Source organism: Marmota flaviventris, chromosome 14, assembly GCF_047511675.1.
Source record: "Marmota flaviventris isolate mMarFla1 chromosome 14, mMarFla1.hap1, whole genome shotgun sequence".
Classification (NCBI taxonomy): domain Eukaryota; kingdom Metazoa; phylum Chordata; class Mammalia; order Rodentia; family Sciuridae; genus Marmota; species Marmota flaviventris.
This window is the reverse complement of record NC_092511.1, coordinates 20,697,773-20,708,036: the sequence shown is the minus strand read 5'-3', so window position 1 is coordinate 20,708,036 and position 10,264 is coordinate 20,697,773. Positions and strand designations below refer to the sequence as shown.

Here is a 10,264-nt window from a genome sequence, read left to right as displayed (position 1 = left end):
ACGCCGAGCGGAAGGGGCGGTGCTTGCGGCGGAAGTTGCTGTCTCAGGTGACGCGGGAGGCCCTGCGGCGCGCAGAGCTAGGGTTCAGGTGAGTGGCTGGTGATCTACAGTCGCTGGTTCCCAGCGCCGCGCACCTGCAGTGCCCCATAGGGCACGTGACCATTCCAGGCCCAGGCAACGACGGGTCCTGTTTCCAGTTGGAATTGCACTCGGGAGGAATGCGGGCTAATTCAATTAAGTCTGAATCTGGAGTCTGTCGGGTCTCCTTTTCGGAGGACCCTGGCTCAAAGTGAAAGCTAGAAAAAGCCTGCTCTGAGTGTTTCGGCCGGGGCTGGAGACACCCACCCAGCCCTGTTTCAGAACTAGGGCTGGCTGCCACTAGGTGTCCATAGCTGCACAGTCTGCCTCTTCTCCACTTGTCTAAGGCGACACTGTCAGGAATCATCCCTTCGGAAGCCTCTGCCCCTTCCCGATGTATCAGAAGTGGAAAGAGGGAGTGGGTGCGAGGGAAATGTCAGGTGTCTTTCTCATCGTGGGTAGGGCAGTGGGAGTGACCCTTTCCTCTTGACTTGACAGAAGGCATGGCACTCTGGCGGGCGTACCAAAGGGCCCTGGCTGCTCACCCGTGGAAAGTCCAGGTCCTGACGGCTGGTGAGTGTCTGGGAACCAAAGTGGGAACAGAGCAGGCTGATTAGGGAGAAGGGTGCGTTCCAAGGTACTGTCCTTATTTCCTGCTTCTGTTTAGCCTCCCGGAAGTGTTGACTCTCATCTCAATCTGTTCTGTCAGTACGAGTCCCCAAAGCTATTCTAACGGGTTATGCATAATTGGCTTAACTGTAAAGTAGGATACGAAAGTTCTCAAAAAGCTGAGCAGTTGATCTCAAGGATAAAAACATTGCTACAGGAAAACCCGCTTGGAAAACTAAAACACTCCTTTAACATTTAAAAAAATTTTTTTTAATATTTATTTTTTGGTTGTAACTGGACACAATATTTTTATTTTATTTATTTTTATGTGGTGCTGAGGATCGAACCCAAGGCCTCCCACGTGCTAAGCAAGCTCTCTACAGCTGAGCCACAATCCCAGCCCCTCCTTTAACATTTTATAGAATGCAAAGCACTTTCATATGCATCGTACCACAGGGGCTCCATAAAGCTCAGAGTTAGAATTACTTGACTCCAGATTAGATTACATACCCAGTAAGTGCTGATATCAAGACTCCAGTTTATTTTTCTTAGCATTTTTATTGTGAAATATGCGCCAGAATAAATATATACATTTGAAGTTTACATTATACTAAAACTGATCACTCCTGTATCAGTACTCAGCTTTGGCATCTTCTGTGGCACTCTCCCTAATTCAGGTATTCCATGAGAACTCTGAGTTTTGTTTATATCATTCTTTTGCTTTTCTTACTGTTTATTACCTATGTGTATATCCCCAAATACCGTTCTAACCAAGGATTTTTTACTCTAATCCAGTGATTGGATAGCAACTTCATGAAGGTAACCCAAGGATATCCCTACATTTGTTACTATCTTCTTTCTGCAGATTAGCTAACGCAAGGAGATAACACAGAGATAAGCTTTAGAAGGGAAAATATCAGGCAGTGCAAACAGTGATCAGGGTAAGATGAGGCCTTGCCTATGTGAGGACTGTGGGATTCTGAGAAGAAAGAGTTTTAGAAGGGATAGGGCACTACTGAAAGTTAAGATGGAACTGGTATCCTATTACTCAAATAAAAATTTGCAACTTCTCTGTGTGACTGACCAAGAGAAGGATGGACTCTTTTGCCCCTCCTTGGGCCTCTCTTCAGCCTCCTCTGCCCAAAGACCTCTTGTCCTGTCCTCAGAGTGTCCATCAGCCTGCATGACTCATGCTGGACTGTGTGGCTGTGATGGGAACTGACACGTTGGGCCCTTTGCCCAGCCTCAAATTCCCTCAGGTCCCATAACTGCCAGATAGAAGATTCCCCCTTGTGGTCATCAAGAATAGAGAGGAAGGAATGATAGCCTTTGTGTTTCCATACCCAGTGAATTTTCAGCTGACAAGGACAGGAGCTAAAGCTGAAAAGGGTCCCAAATGCAAAAATGTGGTGGTATTAGAGTCCTTTGGCTTCACAACCTCAATCTTCCTGAATCTATGCTGACAACTCATTCCTGAAACAATCTGAAGCTTCCTAGCACTTTTCTTAAATTTCCCCAAACTTGCAGTCTATCCCTGCTGCTAGGTATATTGGGACCAAATTATAAATGAAGATGGGAAGTAGGTTTAGCTCACTGAGCCATATTTGGACCCCAGCACAATTAGTTCCTAAGGTCCCATGGACTAGCTCATCACACTGGAAAACAGATTTCAGAATTGGAGTTAAAAAGACCAAGATATGAAAATCAGAACCATAGTACTTTATAACTGCTTTAATTAGCACAAGCCAATAAACTTCACTGGGCCTCAGTTTCCTCATTTAGAACTTGAGTTGATCTATTTAAAGTTAGCCCTTAACACAGAGTTGGTTTTTTTTTTTTTTTCTTTTTTTTAAGGGATTTAGGACTTCACAGGGTCAGTGTAAGGATTATCAATGTGGAATTCTTTTAAAAATCCACAACAGACTTCAAGGCTCAAGGGGTTTGATCCTTTCTATGAGTCAACCCAAGCACAACAAGCCATTCTTTTTATAGTGGGTTGAGTTTGTCCCAGTTGCCATAAATCTGTTCATGAATAGTATGTTAGCCTTGGTTTTCCAAAAAGCAGAGCAGAAAACTTATGTGCAGGTACTTTGTTAGGGAGTAGAAAGTAATCCCACAGAGGAAAAGAGGGAGAACCAGAATAAGGATGTATTGTTAAATTGTCCACTATTCTGTTCACTGTGGCTCAATCTCTTGGAACTAAGAACCTCTTTGAAATGCTTCTTAGGACTGTCTGGATGAATAGTCATTTTTGGAGAAAAGAAGAGAACTTTATTCCCTAGCTCCAATCTCACATTGGCCAAAGTGTCACCTTAGGAAGTGTTAGCTCCCCTTCCACTACCAGGTTACACAAGCATAGTCACTGAAGACATTAACAGTGAGTCCCCAGGTATGGCATGGGCCCGAAGCAAGGGTCTGTTAGGTTGAACTACAGTGATGGCTGGACCAAGAGATAGGTGAGCCAAGATCTGAAATAGTTCAACGGAAGTGTCTAATACACCAGTTTTGGCCAAGCCAGAGTCAGGAACAGGGCAGCCTAGGGAAAGGTTGGCTGCATGTTCTGTAGAGTCTGAGTCAGCCTTATCCCTTTCTTTCTTGAGGGCCCTTCCAGTCTCCAGTGGGCCCGGGGCCCAGTTCTGTTCATGTTAGGCCACCCTAGTACTACTATGAGAGCAACTGAGCTCCTGTAGACCCTGGTTTCCCTGAAGTCTGACTTAAGCCAGGATGTGAGAGCTCAACAGGCCTTAAAGACCATTCCTACCCACAATATTACAGAAGAGGAAATTAAGGCAAGAGTAGGGAGTGACATGTGCTGAGGTCTTATATGGTCACTGTAGGGCTGTCATTAGAACCTAGAGTACTACCTACTGCACTGCCCTGCACTTGAGACTATGGGGTCCTTAGGATGCTGAGTGCTGTCCCAGCTGGTCTGAGCTTAGACATCTGGCAAGCATCAGAACCATCCACTTTGTCTTGTTTTCCAGCAGAAGGGTGGGCTAAGGCCAGGTGTGAGGAGAGCCCTCAGACCCATCCCAGATGATGTACTCTGTCCTACCCAGGGTCAAGTCCCTACCCCAGCCAGGGAGGTAGTTAAGGAAGCTTTTGAGTAGGCAGTACTGCTGGCCCCCTGCCAGTAGTGTCTATCTGCCAACCCAGCCTCCTGTGCTCAAGGGCACACTTTCACTCCAAGAAGCTACTTCCTGTCCCCCTGTCTTCTCATCTTCCATTAGTGCTTTATTTTCTTGTACATAAGATTCAACACAAAAGCCAGTGGAGGAACAAAATATACCTTGGAAGAAGGTGTGGAAGTTGGGACTTTTTTACTAATGGGCAGGGGATGACCCCAAGTAGATCTATGCCCAGAGATAGGCTCTCCTACCTCCTTCCCTTGGTTCTAGCAGGGAGTGACGGCATGAGAACTGGCACTTACCCAAGGGCATGATGTCACACCTGCACCAGCATCTGTTAGCTGGGCTCTGTGCCCAGCTCTGGCATTTGGGCATCACGGCCCAGCAGCCCCTTGCCCTGCCCCATCAGGGCTCTGGGCATTATGTGCCTGCAGCCCTCTAGTCCCAAATCCCAAGACCAAGGAGTAGGGAGCCAGATCATAGAAGCTCAAAACTAGCAAAATATGTCTCGGGTCTCCCAGAGCCTGGGGTTTTGGGGTCTGTTGGGGCTTTGGGTTGAGAAGGATGAAATGAGGAATCTGAATATCTGACTCCTTCCTGCTCAAAGGGTCACTTGAGCCATAAATGTAGGTCTTTCTCTTTGTTTGGACCAAAGCCTTAGACCATGCTGGAGTTGCTGTAGGTAGGTCCAGGTCCCTGATCATCTGTGGGCAGAAGATGAATTTCTGGGTGCTGTTCTATTTGAAAGACCTGGAAGGGGCTGTACAGCCATAGTGCCTACTCATTTCTGTTGTTGCCATGTCGCTTGGTAGTCCCTCGGACTTGATGTGCACAGTTTGGGGCCTAGAATCCATATTTCTCTATGGCTGTGGGCTCCCATGATTATGGGCTCAGGAACTTGGACTTTCATTCCAACTCTGCCTTTAGCTTGTCAGATGACTGTCAGCAAGTCATGAAGAGTGGAAATATATACCTCTCTTTAACAATTTTTTTCCCCAGGAGCATTGCTGCCTGCCCTCCCCACAAGGTGACAAGGAACAAAGGTGCTGAATACTGGAGAGTAAGAACAGGAAATGCATTCGTTTAGGAAGCATTTCTTTTTTTTTTTTTTAATATTTATTTTTTAGTTTTTGGCGGACACAACATCTTTGTTTGTATGTGGTGTTGAGGATCGAACCCGGGCCGCACGCATGCCAGGCGAGCGCGCTACCACTTGAGCCACATCCCCAGCCCCAGGAAGCATTTCTTATATGTAAACTCTTTGGGACCTTGCTTGGACAGGAACCACTGCAGAGGAGCAGCCACAGGAGCCCATGGCTGCCCATTGACCTCCAAGCCTGTCTCAGCTTCTACTTGGAATGCTGGCCTCCTTGCTCTCCTGGCCTGGCTTTGTCCCAGTTCTATTCCTTACTGAGTCACACACCTTAGTTGGATGTGTGACCGTCTACCTCCAGACCTTTTGTGAGATTTATGTGAGCATTCATTGTTATCTGTAACCATCTGGCCAAAGTCCACTGTCAGACTGTTAGTGCCTTCATTGAAGAAGTGCCTTTGGTCTTCCCAGGGTCACTTCTCCCTTTATGCATGGCTGCAGAAACTCCCTGTCCTTCCTGGGAGCACAGCCAGTGCCCCCACATTGGGGGAAGGCATAGTGAATTAAATGCTCACTACTTGAGAGCAGGGAGCAAGCCCTCACTTCCCTGTGGTTTTTACACCTTGATTCCAACACGTGGATCTTCATGCCCTTTCCCAGAGCAGTCCTGTTGTTTGGGATCATGCTTTTGACGTTTTTCCTTTATTTATTTCTGTACAATTGCCAGGGATTCTGTTAAGTATGGTGAGGAATAAGAAAACAAAAGTGTCTAGGATTTTGTGCTTGCCCTTGAGGAGGTTATGTCTACCAGTATTCTGGGAAGAATGACTGAAAGTTTCAGGGGTGCCTTGATCTGAAATAGTTTGTACCTTGGGGACCAGAGGTATTCAGTGGTCAGCAGCCCAGATCATCTAGGGATGCCTGTCCCCAGCCCTAGCCCCCAGCTTTCCCCTGTTGCCTCTGACCAGGCTGCTAGGGCAGGGCTGTGCAGAGGGTGGTAGAGAAGAGCAGAGCCTTGAGCACGCAGCCAGCATGGACGTCAGAGCCAGTTCCAGGCCAAGGAACAGGGTTGCAGGATGTGTTTGCCCAGTGCTAATTGAGGGCATAGAGACAGTGGTGGCTTTGTGGCTGGAGGGGACTTTCATTACTCAGTGAGAGAGATGGGCAAGCTGGAGATCAGATGGTCAATCCCAAGCGGCCCCTATAAGTGTGTGTTTGCTAGAAACCATCACGCCATCATAACTGATGGGGGCTCTGTAAACAATGATGATTCTGTCTTGGTTTTTGAGTGTGGATGTCTCACTGGGGCTGCATGGATCGGAGTGTCTGTATAATTAAGGGGGAAGCAGAAGCAGAGGCCTGGGGAGAAATGGCTCTAATACCCATTGCCAACTCAGTCTGAGGGTACAAATGGAGAAGTCTGGGTTTGACAGTGCTAAGGTGGCCAGGACTCTTTCTTGTTGGGAACTCCTTCAGTTCAATCATTTTCCCACCCAGGACCATTTGAGCACTAATGTCTTAGAAAAGAGTTATCCTTGCTGTGTTCTGCAAATAGAGATCCCAAGACCAAGGTGAAGGCTGTGGGCTAAGTCTTGCATTGGGCAGAGGGAGAAAGAAACAGGGTTCTTTATTATTCTATACATGATCTATTTGTAGTACAGTGTCCTAGAAAGAACATATAAGCCTCCTCGTTCTGGCTTGCCTCTTCAGTTACAGGTTATTTGAGATGGTAGACCTTTGATTCTTTACCTCTAAAATAATGGATTTGGGATCAGATGGGTTTTATTAGGTGACCATGAGGTGGGTGGCTTTTATTTTATATTCCCATGTTGCATTTTGCTAATACTTACTTTAAAATAAAAAATATAGATGAAAATAACTTTACACAATAAAGTAATGTTATTTTAACTCAGTTTAAACTTAGCAAATGATAAGTATTAAATAAAATAAGGAGTTTGGATTAAATGATCTTTTAGGCTGGATGTGGTAGTGCGTTCCTGTAATTCCAGTGACTCAGGAAGCTGAGGCAGGAGGATCATAGGTTCAAAGCCAGCCTCAGCAACTTAATGAGTCTGTAAGCAACCCAGTGAGATCCTGTCTCAAAATAAAAATAAAAAGGACTAGGGATACCGAGCTGAGGTTGTGGCTCAGCGGTAGAGTGCTTGCCTCGCACATGCGAGGCACTGGGTTTGATCCTCAGCACCACATAAAAATAAATGAACAAAATAAAGGTATTGTGTCCATCTACAGCTAAAAAATATTTTTTAAAAAAAGGACTAGGGATGTGGCTCAGCGGTTAAGTGCCTTTGAGTTCAATCCCTGGTACCAAAAGAGAAAGAAAGGAAAAGAAATGATCTAGTAGGCCCTTTTAATTCTGTCTATGATTTTCAGTCCTAGGACCTTAAATTCTCTTTCTTCTATCTGCTGTTTCCTGACTTGACCTCCCTTTGCCTCTCAGTGCAGAGTTCTTGGGTTCTGGCCTACTCAGGATATACATGAGGTGTCACCATCCTTGAAGAATAGGCGGTTTTGTGGTAGCAGGTGGGGCTAGTCATTTGCCCAGAATGAAGTCCTGGGGCTCAGAGTGCCAGAGCCTCATTCTGTCAGCAGACTTAAATTTTTGGAGCTATCCTGACAACATCTGTGTACCCTGCACAGGGTCCCTGATGGGCCTAGGTGACATTATCTCACAGCAGCTGGTGGAGAGGCGGGGTCTGCAGGAACACCAGACAGGCCGAACCCTAACCATGGTGTCCCTGGGCTGTGGCTTTGTGGTAAGTTCTGCCCACAGTAAGGCTGCACTGAACTCACTAGAGGTCTAGTTCTTTGCCATCCTGTAGTTTCCCTTGGCCTGTCACACCTAGGTCACCCTGCAGCCCTCGTAGTGTCTCAGTGTATGCTTCCCCTGAGATTTGGTTTCTGATACTTGGGGGAAGAACTTTGTGGTATAAAAATCAAGTGCCCCCTCACTGCATCCTGTGGCCCCATCTGGGGTTGACTTCCAGGCCCCTGTACTAGGAGGCTGGTACAAGGTGTTGGACCGGCTCATCCCTGGCACCACCAAGGTGGATGCACTAAAGAAGATGTTGTTGGATCAGGTGAGTGAAGGAAAAGGGTGTTGGGAAGGCTGAGCTGGGTTAAGACATGGGGTACTCACAGAGCTTTAATTTCTCTTCCCTAGGGGGGGTTTGCCCCGTGTTTTTTAGGCTGCTTCCTCCCATTGATGGGGACACTCAATGGACTGTCAGCCCAGGATAATTGGGCCAAATTACAGAGGGTAAGTGAGTCTGTGGCTAGTAGGCTGGCAACCCCAGGAAAACGTGGAGGCAGGGAGAGCCAGGAAGGGAGGGGAGTGTGGGGCTAGAGGTGTGCTCTTGGGACAGAAGTTTGTGTATGATATTCATGTTGGGGGGGTGGCAGCCACTTAGAGGTGCAAGTGTGAATTTGTTCCTTCTTTGTCTCCTCAGGATTATCCTGATGCCCTCCTCACCAACTACTATGTAAGAACTGACCCCTTCTGTCTGTTTTCCTGCTCCCTTAAGTCCAGAAATGCCCTGGGATTGGGGTTCACCTGGCATAGGAATCCCTCCCTTGGGATTACTCATTCCCCCTGCAGGCCCCATGCTCAGAGAAACACTAACTTCTAGTCTTTTCTTGTGTGCAGCAGTCAGGGCAGGGCCAGGTGAGGCAGTGAGTCTGGAAGTCCTGTTGGGGAGGAAGCCATTCAACCTTTGCCTTCTCTTTTTGTAGCTCTGGCCTGCTGTGCAGTTAGCCAACTTCTACCTAGTCCCCCTGCATTACAGGTATGACAGACCCCCACCCCACCCTTCAGGGAAGATCCATGTTACCAACAATTGGAAAAAAAATGATTCTCATTTCAACCTTCACCTCCTTTAGATCTCCACCAGTATACTTTGCTCTGGTCATAACTCTTCAGACTTCCAAGCATTTTATTCATAACCTTTGGCCCTTTACAGAAACTGTTCCAGAGTGTCCCCCACTGACCTTCTATCATCTCGCTATGGAGGATCCTGCTTCTACAACTCTTGTCTCCATCCCACCTGAGCTCTCCACCTTTGATGGCATATCTGCAGAGACAGTGCCTCACTGGGGTGCTGCATCCTAGGTTAGACAGAAAGGTAGACCTAAAGGCTTTGTCAGGTTAGTTTACTGCAAAGCATTATTTTGCTTTAATAATAAAGGTCATTGCTGAGAGACAATAAAAAATAGTGTGGAACTCAAAATGAGTTGTTAAAAATGCTTGCAGGTGAGGTATCTTGGAAACAGAAAAACTCTGAAACTCTTCCGAGAAGACATGGTCAAATTTTTCATGGATAGCATAGCTAAAGGAATACCTACTTACAAACCAATTCCTAAACATAAGTGTCCTTTGCAGCAGTCTTTGAAACTAGAGCAAAGTCAAGTTAAAATAAAGAAGGTCCTAGTGACTGGGAAGGCTGAGGCAGGAGGGTTGCAAGCTTGAGGCCAGCCTGGGCAACTTAATAAGACCCTGTCTCAAAATAAAAATATTTAAAAGGCTTGTGATGTAGCTTACTAGTAGAGCATTTGGCTAGTGTGCACAGGGTTTGATCCCTGGCACTACAAAAAGCAAACAAGAAAAGGTTCTATTTTATACACAGGTAGCAAATTTTTTGGAAGGTGGACTCTCCTCAGTTGGTACAAGATGGACAGATAAATGTATTTAGAGGGGGCCTGGACAGGTTATGAATAACAGACTTGTGCCTGACAAGAACTGCTGGGTTCTTAACTGTTGAGACCTTCATCTGGAATTCAGGGCCCTGGGAGAGAATGAGAATCTAAGCTAGTTCTGGTCTGAGCCACGTAGTCCCTCCATAGGGGCTGGAGGAAGAAGACTCAAATCTGGAAATTCTCAGAATGCTGCCTCCTTTTCCTTTGCACTCTCCCTGTCCTATTCCATTGCTCCCCCTTCCATGCTTCCTAGTCTCCCTCCTCACAATGCATTCCTGTTCCTAGGTTGGCTGTTGTCCAGTGTGTTGCTGTCATTTGGAACTCCTACCTGTCGTGGAAAGCACATCAGTTCTAGCCTGCCTTGCTTCATCATTGCCACCTGCAATGATTCACCATGATCCCGGGATTGTCAGACAGTCTCCTCAAAATGGGCATATCAATGTCCATGGGGGTGGAAGTGCTGGTCAAAACTTGATGAGATGAGCACTCTGAAATGGGACATTTCATTTTAAACTGTAAACTGCTTCTGAAAATCACTAGCCCTTTATAATACATTCATGCAAGGCTTATCAACAGTACGTTCTGAGAACTATCATTAGGCAATTTCATTGTCATGCAAACATCATTGAGTGTACTTACACAAACC

The 10,264-nt window shown here is 46.5% G+C and overlaps 1 protein-coding gene across 2 annotated transcripts; it reads left to right on the top strand.

The window, feature by feature from the left end:
* The first annotated feature begins 2 nt into the window (after positions 1 to 2).
* Mpv17 (mitochondrial inner membrane protein MPV17) lies at positions 3 to 10,196 on the top strand. 2 transcript variants are annotated; one of them, XR_003582460.3, is made up of 9 exons: positions 3 to 88; positions 577 to 651; positions 7,567 to 7,682; positions 7,914 to 8,006; positions 8,090 to 8,185; positions 8,376 to 8,408; positions 8,659 to 8,711; positions 8,886 to 9,069; positions 9,904 to 9,989. XR_003582460.3 is itself a non-coding variant. In XM_027933505.3 (8 exons), exons 2-8 carry the CDS (start codon positions 582 to 584, stop codon positions 9,971 to 9,973), a joined length of 531 nt encoding a protein of 176 aa, XP_027789306.1. In that variant the 5' UTR covers positions 3 to 88; positions 577 to 581; the 3' UTR covers positions 9,974 to 10,196. The 2 variants fall into 2 exon arrangements, 1 of the variants encoding a protein (XP_027789306.1); XM_027933505.3 differs by lacking the exon at positions 8,886 to 9,069 and having other exon boundaries at positions 9,904 to 10,196.
* Positions 10,197 to 10,264: the final 68 nt, after the last annotated feature.

Bases quoted from the DNA above. Each gene is read 5' to 3' on its own strand.
- Mpv17 (XM_027933505.3), top strand. From the start codon at position 582: ATGGCACTCTGGCGGGCGTACCAAAGGGCCCTGGCTGCTCACCCGTGG. The intron at 652-7,566 runs GTGAGTGTCTGG...TACCCTGCACAG, and splicing joins AGTCCAGGTCCTGACGGCTG to GGTCCCTGATGGGCCTAGGT. The intron at 8,186-8,375 runs GTAAGTGAGTCT...TTGTCTCCTCAG, and splicing joins ATTGGGCCAAATTACAGAGG to GATTATCCTGATGCCCTCCT.